The following is a 25332-nucleotide window of genomic DNA, read 5'->3' as shown; positions in this document are numbered from 1 at the left end:
CAGAAGGGTCTTTGTTATTTCTAACCAAAGAAAATGAAATCATGCAGCAATTTTTAAAATAAAATAAAATAAAATAAAATAAAATAAAATAAAATAAAATAAAATAAAATAAAATAAAATAAAATAAAATAAAATAATAAAAATCCTCCTCATCTTCTATTCCTCCTCTGAGGTTTACCTTCCCAAAACATTGAATGTACAAGAAATATTTTATAGTGATAGATATGAAATTATGAACAATAGCGTTAGCATTGATCCATACCATATTATTTCAATGATAAAGGTTGAGGTTCTTGCTAAAAGAAAAAAAAAATACAGATTGCTGATGGATGGGCAAGCTGGGCTGCTTCTACCTCATGCTCAAAGCAGCAACTGTAGTGTGAATGATCAAAGAGTAAGAGGAGGGAAAATCAGAACCATGGGAAGTGCATAGGTGCAGATAGGCAGCTGGAAAAGCTACATTCAGCATTGTCTGTTTAATCAAAACTTGTGGATGTGCCTGGAAGATGAGGGAGCACATCGTGACAGACTATGAGAGGACAATGCAACTACAGATGAACACCAGTATTTCTTCTCCTGTGATGAAAATACATCCTGAAAATTCACATTTCTTCATGGTAGAAACTACACTGTGTGACATTCCATGGAAGGGATTAAATCATTTGAAGTGACGAGTAGTTGCTCTATTAGTTAAGTACTGATGACATTACTGGGTATTGACACAGAACTTTGCTGTCTGACCATAAGCAATCAGGGAAAACCACCAGAGACCCGGTTGTATTTGAAGTACTTCGCTGGATTTGCAGCTATCAGAAAGGGCTTTCAGGAGACTGGAGCCTTTTGAGGGATTCAGGTGCAGCCAGGCGGAGTTCAAGGGTACCTCTACTGCTGGCAGTGGTCTTTACCCCTGCAACTACAGCCCAGTCCAGCACAAGAAACCTCTTCAAAGACAACACCCCTTCTTCAGTGAATTTTGGAAATTGACCTAAAGTTGAAATGGCCATTGGGAACCCAAGATACTCTCCTTTGTTCCTAGTAGACAGCTGAGCATCCATTTACCATCCTGGGACATCTGTGGAAAATTCAGGTTGCAAGACTCAAGAACAGGAAACTTCAAATAACTAGGATACAACCCATCATCTTGCCACACTTTGGGAATCCATCCCCTTCCAACTATGGGAATGAAAGTGCAAAATGCACTGAATCATGTTTCCCCAAAAGTACGGGAGTTTCCATCACTGGAGATACAAAAGCCCATCTGGAAATGGGCCTGGGCTGCCTGGTGTAGGTGTCCATGCTTGGCTAGTGTGGATGGCTACATGGTCTTTGGAGGTCCCCTCCACTCTCAGTGAACCTATCACTCTGCAGTGCCTGGCAGTGTTTCTGAGAACTTCTCTACAGTATCTTCAAACCTGGTGGACACTGGGTGCTCATGGGGCATAGGATCTTTTGGGGATGAATGTCCCACATGGCTGCTTCCCAAGCTGGGCCTTGCCCAGGGTCAGTCCCCTGCAGGGGAGAAAATGGTCCTTCTCCTGTTGGCTTTTCATGGCCTTCCTCTCAATACATGCTCTTCTCATCCTTGAACTCTTTTACTAAATACAGATGTCTAGGAGTGCTAGAGTACAGAATAGAAAACAGAGTAGTAGGAGTGCTGAGAAGTCAAAGGTGACCTGCCACCTACAGACACAGGTGACCTCACAGTCCCTTTGCGTGACACGTTCCTGCTGCTGCCCTATCAAATGCAGAAACAGAAGTGACCTCACAGTCCCTGCCTCAGTCATATTGCTCCTGCAGAGGCAGGAGATCCTGAGGCAGAGCTGACTTCTCTCTAGCCCCCTAGGTACCTGTTTTTCTCTTTCTTGGTTAGAGACTAAGCAAAGTTTTAGTGGGAGTGTGTGTTGTTCTGCTTGTGGTGTCATGTCTGTGGTTAAGGTATGGACAAGCTCTACGGTTTAGGGTATTTTTAGGTCTGCCAAGGAGTCTAGAGTTAAACAGAGAGTTTTCATGTTACTGTTAAGGGAAGGCAATAGGTTTAGCAAGAGAAAAAAAAAAAAAAAAAAAAGATTCCTTTCAGAGTATTGTAGTAGCATTTAGGTTTAGGCATTAAAATTACTGGCTCATGTAAGGTAAGGGCTATATGTGACTAGTTTAAGTCAGTGCTACCACAGCATCCACATTACATAAACACTCTTACTTCTATGAAATCATAAGTTTCTGCTGGCCAAGCTCTTCTTCCCATCCCGACATACCACATCTCTCTTGTCCAGGCTGCTCTTGACATCTCCATATCTTATTGGGATCAGCCTTCTGATGACATTCACGATCGCAGAGTATCTGTCTCATCTCTGTTGGCTCCTCCATTCCTGAGACAGTATTGGCCTGGTAGTTAGAAGAGAAAAGGACACAAAGATCCTTAGAAGCATCCTGCACAATGTGCCCATCAGTTCTGCACTGCCACAAAACTGCACTTCCTACCTACAAGTTTTGTTTCCAGAATGGCTTCTATGGAATCAGCGTTACTTTTTTTCTCTCATGCACGGTTCTGTTTTGGATATGCAGAGATGGAATAAGGAAAGTTAAGGAACAGATGGAACTGATCTTCTCAAGGGATGCAAGGAATAATAGGAAGGGATTCTACAGATACACTGCTCAGAAAAGAATGGCCAAGGAGAGCGTACTCCCTCTGATGGATGAGAAGGGTGCACTGGTAATGACAGACATGGAGAAGGCTGAGGGACTCAACAACTTCTTTCTCTCAGTCTTCCCTGCCAGTCAGGCTTCCCAAGTCTTTCATTTAAGTAAGTTCGCAGAACTTACTGTAAGCACTCAGTAAGTTCGTAGATGACACCAAGTTAGGTGCGTGTGTCGATCTGCTTGAGGGTAGGAAAGCTCTGCAGGAGGATCTGGATAGGCTGCACCGATGGGCTGAGGTCAACTGCATGAAGTTCAACAAGGCCAAGTGCCGGGTCCTGCACCTGGGGCACAATAACCCCAAGCAGAGCTACAGGCTGGGAGAGGAATGGTTGGAGAGCTGCCAGGCAGAGAAGGACCTGGGAGTGATGGTGGATAGTCGGCTGAATATGAGCCAGCAGTGTGCTCAGGGGGCCAAGAAGGCCAACGGCATCCTGGCTTGTATCAGGAACAGTGTGACCAGCAGGGCTAGGGAGGTGATCGTCCCCCTGTACTCAGCTCTGGTGAGGCCGCACCTCGAGTACTGTGTTCAGTTTTGGGCCCCTCGCTACAAGAAGGACATCGAGGTGCTCGAGCGAGTCCAGAGAAGGGCGACGAAGCTGGTGAGGGGCCTGGAGAACAAGTCCTACGAGGAGCGGCTGAGGGAGCTGGGCTTGTTCAGCCTGGAGAAGAGGAGGCTCAGGGGTGACCTTATCGCTCTCTATGGGTACCTCAAGGGAGGCTGTAGCGAGGTGGGGGTTGGCCTGTTCTCCCACGTGCCTGGTGACAGGACGAGGGGGAATGGGCTTAAGTTGAGCCAGGGGAGTTTTAGGTTAGATGTTAGGAAGAACTTCTTTACTGAGAGGGTTGTGAGGCACTGGAACAGGCTGCCCAGGGAAGTGGTGGAGTCACCATCCCTGGAAGTCTTCAAAAGACGTTTAGATGTAGAGCTTAGGGATATGGTTTAGTGGGGACTGTTAGTGTTCGGTCAGAGGTTGGACTCGATGATCTTGAGGTCTCTTCCAACCTAGAAATAGAAATAGAAATTCTGTAATTAAACTAGACTTCCTCTGTAAGTATAGACAATAAAGAAGACAGCATAAATCCATTGGACTCAGTATCCCTCTCCTCCCATCTCCTCTGATTCTGGGGGGAGCAGCCCCAGCACGCAGGAGAGGCTCAGGGCCAAGAGGCTCACCGCCCACTGGGCTCTGCCTCTCTGCTGCCTTCGGGTTGGGGCTGCTGCTTCCCTGGAGCCATGGCCATGGCCAGTAGCAGTACTTGGCCTTGTCACTGCTGCTCCCTTTGGCTTCCTCATTGTTCTCTTGTGCTTTCACATTCAACTAAGTCTTGAGGTCTGTCCTGGTTTCAGTTAGCACAGAATTAATTTTCTTCCTAGTAGCTGGTGGAATGCTGTGTTTTGGCTTAGAATGAGAAGAGTGCTGATAACACCCCGATGCTTTAATTGTTGCAGAGCAGTGCTTATACTAAGCCAAGGACATCTCAGCCTTTGCTCTGTCCTGCCAACGGGCAGGCTGGGGGGTGCAGTAAGAGCTGGGAGGGGACAGACCCAGGACAGGTGACCCAAACTAGCCAAAGGGGTATTCCATACCATCTGACGTCATGCTAAACAATATATAGGGGTGGCTAGCCGGGGGGAGGGGGCCGGACTGCTCGGGGTTAGGCTGGGCATCGGTCAGCGGGTGGTGAGCAATTGCATTGTGCATCACTTGTTTGTACATACTATTATTACTTTCGTATTATCCCCATTGTATCATCATTATTATTATTGTTATTATTATTTTTGTTATTTTTTTTTCCTGTCTTATTAAACTGTCTTTATCTCAACTCACGGGCTTCATTTTCCATTTCTCTCCCCCGTCCCAGAGAGGGAGGGGGGAGGGTGAGCGAACGGCTGCGTGGTGTTTAGCTGCTGGTCGGGTTAAACCACGACAGTCTTTTTGGCGCCCAACGTGGGGCCCGAAAGGTTGAGATAACGGCAGATCTGATCAGAGTGTGTTAAACTAAAATTGGTGTAAGGATTAGACCTGCTTAATAGTCACTTGTCATGATGCTGATTGCTTTAATCACAACTCTGCTGCGCCTGTTTTCCAAATTGAGTATTATAGTACATTATTTTCCGTATTTGCTCTCTGTAGTGTTGTTTCTCCTCTCCGGGCCCTGGTTTCAGACCATTATGGTACTAAGTGTTATAGCAATGGCTTATGAGACGATAAGATATCTGGTCATGACTCTAACTTGGTATTTATACTCAGTAACATCGTGGACTCTGTACTTTGGAAACAGCATCTTGGGAACTATTAGCAATTATACCTATTGTTTTTCTCCATTAGAGAGTCAATCTGTGGAGGGGAAAGGGGAGGATATTTTTCCTTACTTGCTTACTCTCCCTTTCTCCTTCACCACCCCTGTATCCTCCTGGGTCACTCTGCCTTCCTCCTTCACCACCCTCTTATCCCCTGAGCTTGTCACAATAGCTCTCCAAGATATTGAATATTTCTGGAATACTCAGAATACCATAGTCTTGTTGTTCTGCCTCATGAATGCACTTCAGATTCTGCTTAAAGTTAAACAACTACTTATGAAGCTCATCCGGAGATCTGCCCGGAGGCAGTATAGTTGTGGGTGGCAGGGAGTATGGGTGGATATGGGCAGGCATCTAGAGCAGTTGGCACCCCCAGTGTGTTGGAAATTCACCCCTGAACAATGGCAAAATCCTCAAAAACTGGCAGAATGCTTGAAAAAAAGGTGTAATGATTCTGGCAGTTCCAAAGTAACACAAATCATTGTAACGTGCTGGGGCCTGGCTCATGCCTATCGAGCTGCCATTGATACTGCTGTCAACTTAGTGACAGACCCTGCGGCCACTCCAAACCCTGTGACAGATCCAACGGCCACTGTGACCCCTACGGTGGATTCTGCAGCCGCTCCAGTCCCAGCTCCTGCAGCCGCTCCAGTCCCAGCTCCTGCAGCCGCTCCAGTCCCAGCTCCTGCAGCTGCTCCAGTCCCAGTTCCTGCAGTCGCTCCAGTTCCAGCTCCGGCCGCTACTCCAGTCCCAGTTCCTGCAACTGCTCCAGCTCCAGCTCCTGAAGCCGCTCCAGCTCCAGCTCCTGCAGCTGCTCCAGTCCCAGTTCCTGCAGTCGCTCCAGTTCCAGCTCCGGCCGCTACTCCAGTCCCAGTTCCTGCAACTGCTCCAGTCCCAGCTTCTGAAGCCGCTCCAGCTCCAGCTCCTGAAGCCGCTCCAGCTCCAGCTCCTACTGCTGCTCCAGTCTCAGCTCCTGCAACTGCTCCAGCTCCAGCTCCAGCTCCTGTAGCCGCTACAGCTCCGGTTCCTGCAACTGCTCCAGCTCCTGTAGCCGCTCCCGCTCCTGTGGCCGTGTCAGAGAAACGAGCTGTAGCAGTGCAAGTTGACCCTGCAGAGGGCATTCCAACCCCTGTGGCAGACCCTGTAACAAAGTCAGAGAAACGAGCAGTAGCAGTGCAAGCTGCCCCTGTAGAGAAGGTGAAAATATGGTACAGAAATTCAAGTCGTTTAGAACGCAGAGAGTCTTCTGCCAATCCAGGTAAGGCTTCTGCCAAAACTAAGTATAGAGATGACGAAGATGATGACGACGCTGGGCCGTCAAGGATTCAGGAGGAGGAAGATGAGGATGCCGAAAGAGCAACAGTAACTACCCGAAGCCTAAACGAGCGCGAGCTACGAGATGTGCGAAAAGATTTTGGTCGCTGTATAGGTGAGCAGCTTGTCACCTGGCTGCTCCGGTGCTGGGACTCTGGAGCCAATTGTGTGGAATTAGACGGCAGGGAAGCCAAGCGGCTGGGATCCCTTGCTCGAGACGCCGGCATTGACAAAGCAATTGCAGATGGAGCACGACCCACCAGCCTCTGGAGGCGTCTCCTCTCAGCTGTGAGGGAAAGGTATCCCTTCAAGGAAGATATTTTATGTCTACCAGGCAAGTGGACCACTATGGAGAAGGGAATCCAGTACCTGAGGGAATTAGCCGTACGGGAAGTGATTTATGAGGATCCAGACCTCAAACAAACATCCACAGATCCAGATGAAGTCAAGTGTACACGACCCATGTGGCGGAAGTTTGTACGGAGTGCACCATCATCATATGCCAGCTCATTGGCAATAATGGCCTGGAAAGAGGATGAGGAACCCACAGTGGGTGAAGCGGCTAAACAACTCCGGCAGTACGAAGAAAGTCTCTCCTCTTCCTTACAGGCCTGCGTCTCAGCTGTGGAGAAACTTTCTGAAAAGGTTCACCAACTTGAAGAGAATCTATTGTCCTCCCCACCTGAACCAACCAGTGCCCACCGACCAAAGGAGAACACTTGGGAGAAACTTTCTGAAAAGGTTCACCAACTTGAAGAGAGATTATTCTCCTTCGCACCTGTACAAAGCAGTGTCTCAGCTGTCAGGGGTAGGCGTTCACCCACACAAGGAAGACGATATGGTGGGTACTCACCCCGTGCCACCCTGTGGTTTTACTTACGAGACCATGGAGAGGACATGAGAAAGTGGGATGGAAAATCTACCGCGACCCTAGAGGCACGGGTACGTGAGTTGCAAAAGAAAACAATCAGGAAAAAGGGATTCTCCGAAAAGTTTGCTGCTCCAACTTCCAGCAGACAGTCCTTCAAACACAGAAACGAGGAAGATTCTGACCAGGATTAGGGGGGCCCTGCCTCCAGCCAGGGGGAGGAAAGGGACAATCGAGTTTATTGGACTGTGTGGATTCGATGGCCTGGCACATCAGACGCACAGAAGTATAAGGCTTTAGTAGACACCGGTGCACAATGTACTATAATGCCATCGAGCTATAAAGGACCAGAGCCCATCTATATTTGTGGAGTGACAGGGGGATCTCAGCAGTTGACTGTATTGGAGGCTGAAGTGAGTCTGACTGGGAATGAGTGGGAAAAGCACCGCATTGTGACTGGTCCGGATGCTCCATGTATCCTTGGCATAGACTATCTTAGAAGAGGATACTGCAAGGACCCAAAAGGGTTCCGGTGGGCTTTTGGTATTGCTGCCTTAGAGACAGAGGGCATTAAACAATTATCTACCTTGCCTGGTCTCTCAGAGAACCCCTCTGTTGTGGGGTTGCTGAGGGTCGAAGAACAGCAAGTGCCAATTGCTACCACAACTGTGCACCGGCGGCAATATCGCACCAACCGAGACTCCCTGATTCCCATCCATAAGCTAATTCGTCAATTGGAGAGCCAAGGAGTGATCAGCAAGACTCATTCACCTTTCAATAGTCCCATATGGCCAGTGCGAAAGTCTAATGGCGAGTGGAGACTAACAGTGGACTATTGCGGCTTGAACGAAGTCACGCCACCACTGAGTGCTGCAGTGCCGGACATGCTGGAACTTCAGTATGAACTTGAATCGAAGGCAGCCAAGTGGTACGCCACAATTGATATCGCTAATGCATTTTTCTCCATCCCTCTAGCAGCAGAGTGCAGGCCACAATTTGCCTTCACTTGGAGGGGAGTCCAATATACTTGGAATAGGCTGCCCCAGGGGTGGAAACACAGCCCTACCATTTGCCATGGGCTGATCCAGTCTGCACTAGAGCAGGGGGAAGCTCCTGAACACCTGCAGTACATCGATGACATTATTGTGTGGGGTGACACAGCAGAGGAAGTTTTCGAGAAAGGGAAGAAAATAGTCCAAATCCTTCTGAAAGCCGGTTTTGCCATAAAACAAAATAAAGTCAAAGGACCTGCACGGGAGATCCAGTTTTTAGGAATAAAATGGCAAGATGGACGTCGTCAAATCCCAATGGATGTGATCAACAAAATAACAGCTATGTCTCCACCAACTAACAAAAAAGAAACACAGACTTTCCTAGGTGTTGTGGGGTTTTGGAGAATGCACATCCCAAATTACAGTCTGATTGTAAACCCGCTCTACCAAGTAACCCATAAGAAGAATGAGTTTGAATGGGGCCCTGAACAACGACAAGCCTTTGAACAAATCAAGCAGGAAATAGTCCATGCAGTAGCCCTTGGGCCAGTTCGAACAGGACCAGATGTAAAGAATGTGCTCTACACTGCAGCCGGGGAGAACGGCCCCACCTGGAGCCTCTGGCAGAAAGAACCTGGGGAAACTCGAGGTCGGCCTCTGGGGTTTTGGAGTCGGGGATACAGAGGATCTGAGGCCCGCTATACTCCAACTGAAAAGGAGATATTGGCAGCATATGAAGGAGTTCGATCTGCTTCGGAGGTGGTCGGTACTGAAGCGCAGCTCCTCCTAGCACCCCGATTACCGGTACTAGGCTGGATGTTCAAGGGAAGGGTCCCCTCTACGCATCATGCAACTGATGCTACATGGAGCAAGTGGGTTGCACTGATTACTCAGCGGGCTCGAATAGGAAACCCCAGTCGCCCAGGAATATTGGAAGTGATCATGGACTGGCCAGAAGGCAAATACTTTGGGATATCATCAGAGGAGGAGGTGGGTCGTGCTGAAGAAGCCCCACTGTACAACCAGTTGCCAGAGAATGAAAAGAAATATGCCCTGTTCACTGATGGGTCCTGTCGTATTGTGGGGAAGCATCGGAGATGGAAGGCTGCTGTATGGAGTCCTACACGACGAGTTGCAGAAGCTGCTGAGGGAGAAGGTGAATCGAGTCAGTTTGCAGAAGTGAAAGCCATTCAGCTGGCTTTAGACATTGCTGAACGAGAAAAATGGCCAGTTCTCTATCTCTACACCGATTCATGGATGGTAGCAAATGCCCTGTGGGGATGGTTACAGCAATGGAAGCAAAACAACTGGCAGCGTAGGGGCAAACCTATCTGGGCTGCTGCTTTGTGGCAAGATATTGCTGCTCGGGTAGAGAACCTGGCTGTGAAAGTACGCCACGTAGATGCTCATGTGCCCAAGAATCGGGCTACTGAAGAACATCAAAACAACCAGCAGGTGGATCAGGCTGCTAAGATTGAAGTAGCTCAGGTGGACCTGGATTGGCAGCATAAAGGTGAATTATTTATAGCCCGATGGGCCCATGACACCTCAGGCCATCAAGGTAGAGATGCAACATACAGATGGGCTCGTGATCGAGGGGTGGACTTGACCATGGACGCTATAGCACAGGTTATTCATGACTGTGAAACATGTGCTGCAATCAAGCAAGCCAAACGGTCAAAGCCTCTTTGGTATGGAGGACGATGGCTGAAATATAAATATGGAGAGGCCTGGCAGATTGATTACATCACACTCCCTCAAACTCGCAATGGCAAGCGCCACGTACTTACAATGGTGGAAGCAACCACCGGATGGCTGGAAACATATCCTGTGCCTCATGCTACCGCCCGGAACACCATCCTGGGCCTTGAAAAGCAAGTCCTATGGCGACATGGCACCCCAGAAAGAATAGAATCAGATAATGGGACTCACTTCCGAAACAACCTTATAGACACTTGGGCCAAAGAACATGGTATTGAATGGGTGTATCACATCCCCTATCATGCACCAGCCTCCGGGAAAGTCGAACGATACAATGGCCTGTTAAAGACTACCTTGAAAGCAATGGGCGCTGGGACGTTCAAAAACTGGGATACGCATTTGGCAAAGGCCACCTGGTTAGTCAATACTAGGGGATCTACCAACCGAGCTGGACCTGCCCAATCAAACCTGTTACGTACTGTAGATGGGGATAAAGTTCCTGTAGTGCATGTAAAAAATATGCTGGGTAAAACAGTCTGGGCTACTCCTGCCTCAGGAAAAGGCAAACCTATTCGTGGAATTGTTTTCGCGCAGGGACCTGGATATACTTGGTGGGTGATGCAGAAGAACGGAGAGGTCCGGTGTGTACCTCAAGGAGATTTAATACTGGGTGAGAATAGCCCATGAACTGAATTGCACCATGTTAAATAGTATATTATACTGTATGTTATCACTACCATGATTACTATAGGTGACTAATTAGAATGTATGGAAAAGAGTGTAACCTGAGCATGACATAAATGGTATGGAATAAGGGGTGGATAGATGTCCTGGTTTCAGTTCGCACAGAATTAATTTTCTTCCTAGTAGCTGGTGGAATGCTGTGTTTTGGCTTAGAATGAGAAGAGTGCTGATAACACCCCGATGCTTTAATTGTTGCAGAGCAGTGCTTATACTAAGCCAAGGACATCTCAGCCTTTGCTCTGTCCTGCCAACGGGCAGGCTGGGGGGTGCAGTAAGAGCTGGGAGGGGACAGACCCAGGACAGGTGACCCAAACTAGCCAAAGGGGTATTCCATACCATCTGACGTCATGCTAAACAATATATAGGGGTGGCTAGCCGGGGGGAGGGGGCCGGACTGCTCGGGGTTAGGCTGGGCATCGGTCAGCGGGTGGTGAGCAATTGCATTGTGCATCACTTGTTTGTACATACTATTATTACTTTCGTATTATCCCCATTGTATCATCATTATTATTATTGTTATTATTATTTTTGTTATTTTTTTTTCCTGTCTTATTAAACTGTCTTTATCTCAACTCACGGGCTTCACTTTCCATTTCTCTCCCCCGTCCCAGAGAGGGAGGGGGGAGGGTGAGCGAACGGCTGCGTGGTGTTTAGCTGCCGGTCGGGTTAAACCACGACAAGGTCTCATGTATCTTGCTGACAATCTTGTTGTCTGTTCAGTGGTATCTCTTTCATTGCACAGCTCTTCCAAAGCTGGTGGAAGGAATATACCCAAGGAACTGCTGCATGAACGGGCCTCTTGCTTTTCGGGGCTTCACTGTGGATAAGAATCTCAGAGTGCTCAGTGTAGTGCTGGACTGGGAGCTCCCTTCTTGGCTGCACATGGCTCAGCAAACAATAACTGGCCTTGACTGGCCTGGGACTGTCCCCGTGGTGCTTAGTCTGATGGCAAATGGCATCCTGGAGAGGAATGTGGAGCTGCTCTGTGGCTGGGCCAGGCCTCTTGTGATGGCCTGGGGAGTGGGGCTGGCTCTGCGGGGCATAGGCACTGTGTGCTGGGGATCTCCCAGGCAAGAGAGCAGGGCTCCTGCAGCTTCACGGACCTCCATCTCCTGAGCCGTGCCTGGCCCCAGTGCGGGGGCTGCTGGGGAGGCCCAGAGCCGCCTTTGTGCCAGCAGCTGCGGTGCCTTTGAGGGGCTGGGGCTGTGGGGGCCGTGCCCAGAGCCCTGCAGCAGCCTGCGGTGGGCACTGCCCTGGGGCCAGCACAGCCTGGGCTGCTGGGCTGGGGAGAGGGCAGGGAGGTGGGAAGAGGTGGGCAGGGGCTGGGCTGGGCTGGGCAGTGCCCGGCAGAGGGCAACAGCAGCGTCAGGGAGCAGTGGCAGCATGCAGGGGAGGAATCCCAGCAGAGCTTGGTGCTGCAGAGCCAGGGCTGCACCAAGGGAGCCCAGAGCTGCAGGGAAAGGGGAGAGGAGGCTGCTCTGGGCCCTTGCTGGCCTGGGCAGAGCAGGAAGGGGGCTCAGGGCATTTGTCCCCTCACCACAGCCTGACAGGACCTGCAGGGATGTCAGGAACAGCCCAGGGCCAGGCTATGCCCCATGGCCACGAGCCCTGCCTGTCCTCCTCCTGCCATGCTGCATGCGCTGGCTGCAGCAGAGGGGACCCCCCAGCCAGCCCCTGCATGGGGCTCTGCCACCCACCTGGCCCCAGCCCTCTCCAGCGCCCTCCTTGCTGCTCTCTGATGCACGCCAGCACCTCCCCGTGCGTGCCGGGAAGCACATCTGCTGAGGGCCAGGGTGGCTGCTGCAGGGGCAGGGAGCTCAGCATGGCCCTTGCAGCCCCCCGCCCTGGGCCTGCCTCTGCCCTTGGGCTCTGCCCCAGCCTTGGCTCCGCTGGCAGGAGCGCTCTTGGCATGCACTTCCTGGCCTCCCCTCGCCTGTGCACAGCTGCTGCCCACTCAGGCTGCTGCCACAAACGTCCTCACAAGCAACACCACCCCTTGGGCTGCTTCTGCTGGCCTCCCCCACCCCACTGCCTTGACTCCTTGTCTCTGCTGGGCCCCAGCTCCTGCACCGAAATGCATCCCTTGGCTGTCAGTGCCCTCTCCCCTACCATGGTGGGATGTGTTTCCAGTGGGTCATCTACCATGCACCATAATGAACACTATGAGCAGGACTAGAGGGGTCCTGCTTCCAGCCAGGGGGAGGCAGGGAGGAAAGGGACAATCGGGTTTACTGGACTGGGTATATTTAATGGCCTGACACATCACACCCACAAATGTATCAGGCTCTACTGGACACCGGTGCACAGAGTACCCTAATGCCATCAAGCTAGAAAGAGGTAGAACCCACCTGTATTTCTGGAGTGACGGGGGATCCCAACAGTTAACTGTACTTGAGGCTGAAGTGAGTCTAACTGGGAAAGAATGGCAAAAGCACCCCATTGGGACTCGCTCGGAGGCTACGTGCATGCTCGGCATAGACTGCTTCAGGAGAGGGAACTTCAAAGTTCCAAGACGGCACCACTGGTGGGGATTTGGCAGAGCTGCCTTGTGAAAAGACCTGCCCAGTCAATAGCAACTCTATTTGAGTAATGTGACTTTTCACATTACTCAATATAGTTTTCCGTGGCTGGAAGGGAACAATGTCCCCAAAGAGGCCAAGCTCATGGGTACAGCTACAGCCACTTGAAGAAATATTTTCTTTAGTTTTCATTCTGAGTTTTCCACAGCAGAACCAAGAGAGACTGTGGATGTCCAGTTTTCTAGTAAGATTCAGGCTGTATTTCTCAGGTTCCAATGGTCATTTCAAATTTATTTTATTTCAAATTTATTTTATATTATATTTTATTTTATATTATATTTTATATTATTTTATTTTATTTTATTTTATTTTATTTTATTTTATTTTATTTATTTTAATTTTATTTTTTTCCCAAGGAACCCCTGACTTGTCTTAGAAAGGGTTTCCTGTGCTGAACTGGGCTGCATTTACAGGGACAAAGACCACTGCTGGCAGTGGAGGTGTCAGACCTCCAGTCTCTGCTTTTCCTCCCTATGGAGGTCTCCAAAGAAGTCAACCTGGATCAATAGCAATAGGAGAATGATGCTCAAAATTGAATTGCAGAAAAATCAACCTTTAAAACCAGAAAAGATTTTTATTAGGTGCTTTTTGAAAACTTCTTCCTTAACTACAGCATGCAGGTTCTGCAATTAGGTGCAAAAGCTGTGAAGACTTGAAGAAAACTATGGAGGAGATGTTAGGAGTTTCTTAATTTTAATGAGTTCCATGGTGTATTGTGGTGCTGAGGCTATGAAGCTCAGGTACTGAGAGGAGAATGATGCAACTGCTTTAGCAAGTAAAGTCAGGAGGAAAAGCTGAAGTGACTTGGAGTATTAATGGGCCCCAGTGAGGGCTGTTCCTAACAAAGCCTCCCCAGGGCCTTGTTAGGGCAGATAATAGGAGGCCATGGTTACAGCCAGGCAAAGCACTGTGCTGAGAAATGTCTTTGTTGGTTTTAGTGAAGCAGAAGAGCCAAGGCCTGACCCCTGGAAATGTGAGAGGAGATCCTGCACCCCTATGTCCATTTCAGGGCTCTTCCTGGGGTCTGTGGGATGTGGTGGGCAGTGTGATGCCATGAGAAGAACACTGGTACTACACCTCTTAGCTGCTGCACAGGGTTGTAAGGAATCCATGAGACCCCATCACAATGAATATAACATCTCTCCTCCTAAGCTCTAGTCAAGAGGACAAAAACCTCAGGGCTGTTGGGCCCTCCATTCTTGCTAGCACCCTCTGCCTTCTCCTATGTAGCTTTTCCTACGCTGTCCCACAATTTATCCTATTTCCTTGAAGTCTTCAGACACCAATCTCTATTCACCACCTTGCTCTCATGCCTTTCTTTCACCGATGTCTCATCAACCCTCACCAGCTGTTCCTTGAAACATGAAGCCATGGTCTGATAAGAGGGTTACCTCTGGCACCACAGCATGACCCTCTGAGGGACATTTCTTCCTCTTTGTGGACAGTGCGCAACTTCCATGGTGCACTTTGTTGAGTTTCTTCTCCCCTGCTCTTTCCTACTAGCAAAGGAAAGTTCCATCAGGGTGGAAACCACTCCTGAAGTAGGCATCCCAACCCAGCAGGCTCCTTGAGGCCTCTCAGCCAAGCAGACGCAAGTCACCTCAGCAGCAGCTTCCAAGCCATGGGCCTGCTGCTGGCCTTGCAGCTTCTTGGCTAGACACAGCCAAGCCTTGTGCCTGCTGCTGTGCAGTCATGGACTCAAGCAGAAGGGACAGGACAACCCATGTTGGGGCCTTCTTTCTGCCTGGGTTATCCTGGGTCTGGAGGCAGAGGGGATCCCCCAGTCAGCATGCCAAGCAGGTGCCTTCTGCTGGCCTAGCAGGGCCACTGCCAGATGTCAGCCCAAAAGTGCAGCTCCCAGGAAGAAGTCAAGGGTGACCTGCCACCTCCAGACACAAGTGACCTCCCAGTCCCTTTCTGTGACACGTTCCTGCTGCTGGCCTATCAAGTGCAGAGACAGAAGTGACCTCACAGTCCCTGCCACAGTCACATTGCTCCTGCTGGGGCAGGAGATGCTGAGGCAGAGCTGAGCTCCTCAGAGCATTGCCACCCATCTCCTCCTTGTGACCCACAAGCTGATCAGATCCATGGCCCCTCACATTTATTTGGATTTAGGGTTTGGTTTAGGTCTCTTAAGCAGTTTTCTAGTTTTAAATATACCATTTTGATGCTAGTATTAAAGGCAGAGATCAGAGTGATTAAGAGTGTAAGAGCTAGGATGAATCAGCTATGGGCTGAGTTTTGTCTTCTAGGGATACGTTGAGGTCACTCATTAGAGTAGTGGATTCCTGTCAGGGTGCTGAGTAGCATTTAGGTTTAGGAAATAAGTTTACAGGTTGAAGCCAGGGAATAGCTTTGTATGTGTATTTTAAGTCACGGTTACAGCTGCATCAGCATAACCTGAACCCTCTTACCTCTACAAAATCCTTAATTTTGGCTGGCCAAGCCCCTATTCCCTCCTCTCAGTCTCATGTTTCTCCTGGGCTGTCTTCTCCTGATTTCCCCATATCAGTTATCTTTTTAGGGGCATGCTTATGATGCCTTTCATGATCTTAGACTATCTGTCAGTGCTCTGTTGGGTACTCTATTCCTGAGAAAAGTGGCACTTAATACACGATGGAAAAGGACACAAATGTCCATCAGAGCAGCCTGCACAATGTGCCCAGCAGCTCTGCACTGCCACAAAAGTGTGGTTCCTGCCTACAAGTTTCCTTTCCAGAATGGCTCCTATGGCTCCAGGGTAACTTTTCCCAGACACTCACTTCCTCAGGCCACACCACTCTTACCCACAGGCCCCATGTGTCTCTCCAAGCCTCCCCTCTGCCCTTGCAGTAGTGGCACCTCACCGCAGCAGGTTGGTGCATCTCCAGGCTCAGGGGTGCTTCCTGAGGGCCTGCCCCGTGTGGGGAGTGGTGGGGAGGAAGAGAGCAAGGTCATCTCCTGGGGCATGGCTGAGCACAGCCCAGCCATCCTGCACCGTGGGCAGGCCCCTGCTCCCAGGCTGAGGCACACATGCAAGGCGGACACTTCTCCATCAGCCCAGCTTCACGCAGGGACCTTCAGCCCTGCCCCAGTCCCAAGATTTGGCTACTTCTCCACCCACAGACATACCCTGCTTTCCATTTGGGGACTCAGGCAGGACTTTAAGGATCTGCTAAAGCCATGGATTTCCTTGTTTCTCACAGCCTTCTCACAAGTCTTTCTCCTGGCCCTCCCCACTGCCCAGCACTGCCTCTCAGGTGGCACTCAGTGACCCTTCAGAAGGGCCTTTGGGCTTCCTCAATTGTCCTGGTGCTTATTAGCACCTTCCTGTCTCCTTCCAGAGCTCAGAGGGAGTCTTCTTTTTCCATCAGGGGCCCTGTACTTGCTCTGGCTGGGGCAGTTACTCTCTGCAAAGCAGCCCCTTGTGGTACTGTGTTTTGGTTGTGTGACCAGTGATGGTCACCCACAGTTGTGGTTGCTGTTTGTAGTGGGTTTACGTGGCAAGGTTTTGGTAGCAGGGAGCCATAGGGGTGGTTTCTGTGAGAAAGATCTAGAAGCTGCCCCATGTTTGGGAAGGGCCCCATTGTTTTCCAGATCCGAGCCAATAAGCGATGTTGTTTTGCGCCTCTGTGAGAGCATATTTAAGACAGGGAAAAAACGCTGCGCTATACAGCAGCCGGGAGAGTGAGAGGAGTGAGGAACAGCCTTGCGCCAAGGTCAGTGTAGAAGGAGGGGGAGAGGTGCTCCAGGCGCCGGAGCAGAAGTCCCCTGCGGCCTGTGGTGAGGACCATGGTGAAGCAGGATGTCCCCCTGCAGCCCATGGAGTACCACGGTGGAGCAGGGTTCCACGCTGCAGCCCGTGGAGGAGACCACGGTGGAGCAGGTGGCCCTGCACCGATGGAGGCTGCCGCCTGTGGAAGACCCCTGCCGGAGCAGATTCTGGGCCGGACCTGTAGCCCGTGGAGAGGAGCCCACGTAGGAGCAGGTGATCTGGCAGGAGCTGCTGCCCGTAGGGGAGCCAGGTTGGAGCAGTTTTCTCCTGAGGGATGGACCCCGTGGTACGGACCCATATCTGGAGCAGTTCTGGAAGAGCTGCTGCCTGTGGGAAGCCCACGCCGGATCAGTTCATCAAGGACTGCATCCCGTGGGTGGGACCCCACAGCACAGGGGACGAGAGTGACCGAGAAGGAGCGGCAGAGAAGAAGTGCTGTAGACTGACCATAAGCCCCATTCCCCCGTTCCCCTGCGCCACTCGGGGGGAGGAGGTGGAAGAGGGTGGATGAGGGGAAGGTGCTTTTGTTTTTTTTTTTTCCTTTGTTTTCTCACTTCTCTCGCTTGTTAGTTGTAGGCAATAAATCTTACTATCTCCTTATGCCGAGTCTGTTTTGCCCGTTACAATAATTATTGCGTGATTTTCCTGTCCTTATCTCAATCCTTGAGCCCTTTTCACATATTTTCTCCCCATTCCTCTTTGAGGAGGGGGAGTGAGAGAGCGGCTGTGGTGGAGCTCGGCTGCCCACTCGAGCGGAACCACGACAACTCCTCTGCAGCCTACAGCAGCCCCTGCTCCCAGTGCCACTCTCAGCCAGCACCAGACACAGCTCAAGCAGGAGAGATGCCAAAAGATTTTTGTGCAAAGAGAGAGGCTCAGGTTACAGGGTGCTTTAAGAGACACAATAGGTTTTCCTCAGAGAACTCTGTTTTAACATTCTTCTGCATTTTGCTCTTTACCAGGAAAGCATGTGTATGGACAGCAAATGCCCAACATCAGCTCTGTGAGTGAGTTCCTCCTGCTGGCATTCGCAGACACGCGCGAGCTGCAGCTCCTGCACTTCGCGCTCTTCCTGGGCATCTACCTGGCTGCCCTCCTGGGCAACGGCCTCATCCTCAGTGCCGTAGCCTGCCACCACCGCCTCCACACCCCCATGTACTTCTTCCTCCTCAACCTCGCCCTTCTCGATGTGGGATCCATCTCCACCACTCTGCCCAAAGCCATGGCCAATGCCCTCTGGGACACCAGGGCCATCTCCTATCAAGGCTGTGCTGCTCAGGTCTTTTTCTTTCTCTTCTTTATAGCAGCAGAGTATTTCCTTCTCACTATCATGGCCTACGACCGCTACGTTGCCATCTGCAAGCCCCTGCACTACGGGAGCCTCGTGGGCAGCAGAGCTTGTGCCCAGATGGCAGCAGCTGCCTGGGGCAGTGGCTTTCTCAATGCTGTCCTGCACACGGCCAACACATTTTCCCTGCCCTTCTGCCAAGGCAATGCTGTGGACCAGTTCTTCTGTGAAATCCCCCAGATACTCAAGCTCTCCTGCTCAGATGCCTACCTCAGGGAAGTTGGGCCACTTCTGTTTAGTTTTTCTTTAGCATTTGGTTGTTTTGCTTTCATCGTGCTGTCCTATGTGCAGATCTTCAGGGCTGTGCTGAGGATACCCTCTGAGCAGGGCCGGCACAAAGCCTTTTCCACGTGCCTCCCTCACCTGGCTGTGGTCTCCCTCTTTCTTAGCACTGGCATGTTTGCCTACCTGAAGCCCCCCTCCATCTCTTCCCCATCTCTGGACCTGGTGTTGGCATTTCTGTACTCAGTGGTACCTCCAGCAGTGAACCCCCTCATCTACAGCATGAGGAATAAGGAGCTCAAGGAGGCACTGAGGAGGTTATTGCAATATTCAGTATTTCAACGAGGAACCGATCTTCTGCATGTGACTCCCTGAAGTATACCTGGACAAGGCAGAAACACCTTTGTTCACATATTTCAAAAACTGTTCATTCTTTTCAATATTATTTCCATATGCTAAATATTTCTTTATACTTTTATTTTATAAATTTAATATATTTTTCTTCTTCTGTGTCCTTCTACCTTTTCTTCTAAGCCAAAGACCTCATGTAGAGGTGTTGCTAAGCTCTTTGTAACTAACTAAATAAAGGAACCAGCAGGTAGTCAGTATCTGTGGATCTCATTTCTCATACACTCTTCTCAGGTACAGCAGTGGTTGTGGGATGAAGATCCCTGATGCAACGTGCTGGAAAACCCTGGTGTTGTTTGGGGCTGCCCTTTTCTGCCCTGGCAGGCACTCCTTGCCTGCAGCCTTTGAGTAAGGGTTGCCACTTTCTTGGACCCACAAACACTGACAGCAGCAGGACATGGTCGTTTTGGTGCTGGTCTCACTTCTCTTCCACACTGCTGTCTTGTAGCACCACTGAATCAGAACTGGCCTTCCAGCTAACACCCCTAGGAGTATGGCTTTCAAAAGTGAGGTGGAAGAAGCATTGAGGAAGCAGCCTGATCTGATGTGAAAGTTCTCCCTGCTCAGAGCAGATCTTAGCACTGGAAACCTCCAGAGCTCCCTTCTGACTCTAATCCTGAAGGAAAGAAGGGCAGGACAGGGAGATAGGGGGAGGAAATACTGCGGTGGGTTGAGGTATTGCTGACATATGTAATCCTTGCTCCACATTGTCCTCAGGGTTACATCATGAATGAGTTCATCCCCAAAAGATCCTCTGCACCATGAGCACCCGGTGTCCAGCTGGTTTGGGAATACTGCAGAGACGTTCTTCTGATGCTTGTGTAACCAGATTGGTGATGGCAGGAAAAGACTGTTCCTTCACCAGTGATCAACTTTCTTCTTCATGTTAGGCCACAAGTGAACATCCCTCACAATTCTTAGAGTGTTTGCTTTATCTCAGCGATGAACTGCATTAGGTCTCCTTGATTAGTCTGAGGCACAATACAATACTTTTTCCCTTCTGCCACTCCAGCACAAAACCTCTGAATATTTTTTCCACATTGACCTGATGGGGCATTTCACATTTTTTACTTTCATATCCCTGATGGAAGGGGATGATTCCCAAACTAGGATACACAGATGGGTTCTGCTTCAGCCATTTGAGGTGTCCTCTTCTTGAGTATTTCAGCTTGAGTTTTGCCACAACTCCTGCACTGTAATGCATCCCTTGTCTGGCATTACCCTGTCCCCTGTACTGTGGGATGACTGTGCTGTGGTGGGACGTGTTTCCAGTGGTTCGTCTACCAGACACCGTAAAGAATACTATAAGCAGGACTAGAGGGGTTCTGCTTCCAGCCATGGGGAGGCGGGGAAGAAAGGAACAATCGGGTTTACTGGACTGGGTATAGTTAATGGCCTGGTACATCGCACCCACAAATGTATCAGGCTCTACTGATACATCAGTACTCACCGGTGCACAGAGTACCCTAATGCCATCAAGCTAGAAAGAGGTAGAACCCACCTGTATTTCTGGAGTGACAGGGGGAACCCAATACATAACTGTACTGGAGGCTGAGGTGAGTCTAACTGGGAAGGAATGGCAAAAGCACCCCACTGGGACTGGCCCAGAGGCTATGTGCATCCTCGGCATAGACTGCTTCAGAAGAGGGAATTCAGAGTTCCAAGAGGGCACCACCGGTGGGGCTTTGGCAGAGCTGCCTTGGAAACAAAGGACATGAAACAGTTGTCTACCTTGCTTGGCCTGCCACAGAACCCTTCTGTTGGGGGTTTGCTGAGGGGTGAAGAACAGCAGGTGCCAATGGCTACCATGGTGGCGCACCTGAGGCAGCGTCATGCTAACCAAGACTCCCTGATTGCCATCCATGAGCTGGGTCATCGACTGGAGAGCCAAGGTATAGATGCAGAGCTTGGGAGCATGGTTTAGTGATGGACTTGTCAGCACTAAGTTAAAGATGTATGACCTGGGTTACACGTCCCAGAGTAGTGTAAGGCACAATGCAATTCTTTTTACCTTCTGCATCTATAGCACAGGAAGAAGGACTTTGCCCTACTCTATTGACTGGGCAGGTCTTTTCACTTTACTCAGTTTAGGTTTCTGTGTCTAGAAGGTTAAATTCCCCAAACGAGGCCAAGCTCATGGGTGCAGCTACAGCCACTCGAAGATATATATTTTTTAATTTTCATCCTGAGTTTCCCACAGAAGACCCAATAGAGCATAGATGTCCAGTTGTCTGCAAAGATTCTAGCAGAATTTCACAGGTTCCAATGGTCATTTCAATTTTTTGTTAATTTATTTTATTTTATTTTATTTTATTTTATTTTATTTTATTTTATTTTATTTTATTTTAATTTTTTTCCCTAGGAACTCCTGACTTCTCTTAGAAAGGGTTTCATGTGCTGGGCTGGGCTGCAGTTACAGGGACAAAGACTACTGCTGGCAGCACATGTGTCAGACCTCTAGACTCTACTTTTCCTCCCGATGAAGGTTTCCAAAGAAGACACCATAGAAAAATAGCAGAAGAAGAAAGATGCTCAAAACTGAAATGTAGCAAAATTCAGGATTTATAAACAGAAAATATTTTCATTAGTTGCTTTTTGAAATCTTCTTCCTTAACTACATCATGCAAGCTCTGCAATTAGCTGCACAAGTCGTGAAGACTTAATAAAACTATGGAAGAGATGTTAGGAGTTTCTGCATTTTAATGAGGTCCATGATGTATTTCGACACTGATGCTGTGGAGCTCAGGTACTATAGAAGAGAGTGATGTAACCGCTCGAGCAAGTAAAGTCAGGAGGAAAAGTTGAAGCGACTTGGAGTATGAATGGGCCCAACTGAGGGCTGTTACTAAGAAAGCCTCCTCAGGGATATGTTAGGGTAGATAATTAGAGACCATGATTGCAGACTGGCAAAATCCTGTGCTGAGAAAACTCTTGGTTGATTTTAGTGAAGCAGAAGAGCCAAGGCCTGACCCCAGCCACTGGGAGAGGAGATCCTGCATCCCCATGTCTGGCTCAAGGCTCTTCCTGGGATCTGTGGGATGGAGTGGGCAGTGCGATGCCATGAGAAGAACAGTGGTATGACACCTCTGAGCTGCTGCTCAGAGTTGAAAGAACTCATCAGAATTAATATAACATATCTCCCAACAAACTCTAGCCAAGGGGACAAAAACCTCAGGGCTGTTGGGGCCTTCCCTTTTTACCAGCACCCTCTGCCTTCTCCTCTGCAGGCTTTCCTATGCTGTCCCACACTTTGCCCTATTTCCTTCAAGTCTACAGACACCCATCTCTGTCCACAACCTTGCTCTCCTCCTTTGTTTCACCCATGTCTCACCAACTCTCACCAGGTACTCCTTGAAAGACAAAGCCCAGGTCTGATCAGACACAAGCCACCTCAGCAGCAGCTTCCAAGCCAGGGGCCTGCTGCTGGCCTTGTAGCTTCTTGGCTAGACACAGCCAAGCCTTGTGCCTGCTGCTGCCCACTCATGGACTCAAGCAGAAGGGACAGGACAACCCATGTTGGGGCCTTCTTTCTGCCTGGGTCCTCCTGGGTCTGGAGGCAGAGGGGATCCCCCAGTCAGCATGCCAAGCAGGTGCCTTCTGTTGGCCTAGCAGGGCCACTGCCAGATGTCAGCCCAAAAGTGCAGCTCCCAGGAAGAAGTCAAGGCTGACCTGCCACCTCCAGACACAAGTGACCTCCCAGTCCATTTGTGTGACACGTTCCTGCTGCTGCCCTATCATGTGCAGAGACAGAAGTGACCTCACAGTCACTGCCACAGTCACATTGCTCCTACTGGGGCAGGAGATCCTGAGGCAGAGCTGAGCCCTTCAGAGCACTCCCATCCATCTCTTCTTTGCAGCCCACAAGCTGATCAGACCCATGACCCCTCACATCCATCTTTGCATGCCATGTGACTGCAGAGTAACCTCACAGTTCTTGGCCTGCACTAAGGGCCACACCCAGTATGGTACCTAAAGGTAAGGGTTAGGAGAGGGGCTGAAGGTGAGGAAGTCAATGCACAGGAACAGGGGAATCAGCTGTTAGGTGCTCATGCATCAGGGGACTAGGGCTCACCTTTCTGGGTTTGAATTTAAAGAAAGATTTTTTGGGAGGGATTGGTGTTCTGCTTTGCGTATCAGGTCTGTGGTTAAAGTGCGGACAAGCTTAGTGATTTAGGGTTTGTTTAGTTTTTCCAATAATTCTAGGCCTAAATAGAGCATTTAAATCTAGTGTTAAGGGTAGGGATCAAGGTAAGCAAGAGAGTAAGGGTAAGGGAAAGAGGCTATGGACTGAGTTTTGGCTTCAGTGCACACTTAGATGTCAGGCATAGGAGTAGTTGATTCCTGTTTGGGTGTGGAGTAACATTTAAATGTAGGAATTAAGTTTGCTCTTTGAAGCTGGGGAATAGCCTCATATAAGTGTTTTAAGTCACGGTTACAGCAGCTTCCACATAGCCTGAACCAACATACCTTTTACAAAATCTTTAGTTTCTGCTGGATAGTCCTATGCCCTCCTCCAAATCTCACATTTCTCCTGACCAGGGCTTCTCCTGACCTCGCTATATCAGTCACATTCTTAGGGGCATCTTTGTGGTGGCTTTCATGATCTCAGAGTATCTATCACAGCTCTGTTGGGTACTCTATTCCTGAGAAACGTGGCACTTAATACATGATGGAAAAGGACATAAAAGTCCATCAGAGCACCCTGAACATGTGCCCAGCAGCTCGGCACCATCACAAAAGTGCGCTTCCTGCCTACAAGTTTTCTTTCCAGAATGGCTCCTATGGCTTCAGGGTAACTTTTCCCAGGATAAGTTACCCAGGATAAGGGTAACTTTTCCACTCACTTCCCCAGGCCACACCACTCTTGCCTGCAGGCTCCATGTGTCTCTCCAACCCTCCCCTCTGCCCCTGCAGTAGTGGCACCTCAGCGCAGCAGGTTGGTGCATCTCCAGGCTCAGGGGTGTTTCCTGAGGGCCTGCCCCGTGTGGGGAGTGGTGGGGAAGAAGAGAGCAAGGTCATCTCCTGGGTCATGGCCTTAACCACAGACCTGATACCACTAGCAGGACAACACACACTCCCACTAAAACTTTGCTTAGTCTCTAATCTAGAAAGAGAAAAACAGGTACCTAGGGAGCAAGAGAGAGGTCAGTTCTACCTCGTGATCTGATGGCCCAGCAGGAGGAATGTGACTGTGGCAGGGACTGTGAGGTCACTTCTGTCTCTGCAGCTGATAGGGCAGCAGCAGGAACGTGTCACGGAAAGGGACTGTGAGGTCACCTGTGTCAGGAGGTGCCAGGTCACCCTTTACTTTTGAGAAGTCAAGGCACTTGCTTGGCATGCTGACTGGGGGATCCCCTCTGCCTACACACCCAGGAGGACCAAGACAGAAAGGAGGCCCCCAGAAGGATTGTCCTGTCCCTTCTGCTTGAGTCCATGAGTGGGCAGCAGCAGGCACAAGGCTTGGCTGTGTCTAGCCAAGAAGCTGCAAGGCCAGCAGCAGGCCCCTGGCTTGGAAGCTGCTGCTGAGGTGACTTGTGTGTGGTTGGCTGAGAGGCCGCAAGGAGCCTGCTGGGTTGGGATGCCTACTTCAGGAGGGGTTTCCACCCTCATGGAGCTTTCTGTGGTAATAGGAAAGAGCAGGAGAGAAAAAACAGCCACAAAGTGAAACTTGAAGTGTAGCTCTGGCCATGAGGAGGAAGAAATATCCAGGGGAACAACTGGTCTTGCTGGTAGAGACTGAGGAAAAGAAGGCACTATGGTCCTCAGGTTTTGTCATCAGGTTTTCCCACACACCCATTAAAGATGATCATTCTTCTAAATCCTCTTTTATAAAAGTATTTATATACACTTTTTTGTTTGTTTATTTGTTTCTTTTGTTGTTTTGTTTTGTTTTCTTTTTTTGTCTTTGACAGTAGTAGATGGATTGAGCTCCAGCTGGGCTTTGGCCCTTCTAATTTTCACCTGCACAGCCCCATAACATTCAGGACGCAGCTCCAGACAAACTGACAGCATGCATGAGAAGGAAGCACAGAAGAGGTGGAACCTGGCAGCCTTCCATCCCCTACTCTCCTGTGATTCTATGCTGCACTTTTATTCAGCTTCTTACTCCTGTATTATCCAAACGTTCCATGCAGCTCCTGATGCTGCTGTCTTGTCAGAGACAGCACAGACACGGGAAGGTTGAACTGTCTGCCTGCAGACATGAACACCTGACAGAATGGAGCATCTGTCCAGTGGAATCTTGAGAAACTGCAGTAGTTTGCCTAAAGGAACATCTTGAACAATAAGTGCCTAGTCCTGTGCCAGAGGAAGAGGAACTACACATCAGGGCAGACTCTACTGAGTGAGCAGTGCCCAGGAGGAGGAGGGCTGGGGCACCACGAGGGATGCCTTATGAGCTGTG

General features: G+C 49.8%; 1 protein-coding gene across 1 annotated transcript in view; it reads left to right on the top strand.

Moving 5' to 3' along the window:
• LOC311216162 (olfactory receptor 14C36-like) overlaps window positions 1-19694 on the top strand; it is a gene marked incomplete at both ends in the record, with an annotated part of 28543 nt that extends 8849 nt beyond the window's left edge. The window contains 2 exons of the mRNA XM_084297706.1: window positions 18591-18854; window positions 19647-19694. Of these exons, the coding sequence (XP_084153832.1) occupies window positions 18591-18854; window positions 19647-19694 (312 nt within the window). The remainder of the gene's footprint in view (window positions 1-18590; window positions 18855-19646) is intronic.
• Window positions 19695-25332: the final 5638 nt, after the last annotated feature.

Source organism: Netta rufina (assembly GCF_964035555.1).
Source record: "Netta rufina genome assembly, chromosome: 18".
In the NCBI taxonomy this organism is placed as follows: Eukaryota; Metazoa; Chordata; class Aves; order Anseriformes; family Anatidae; genus Netta; species Netta rufina.
This window is presented reverse-complemented; position numbering and strand designations above follow the sequence as displayed.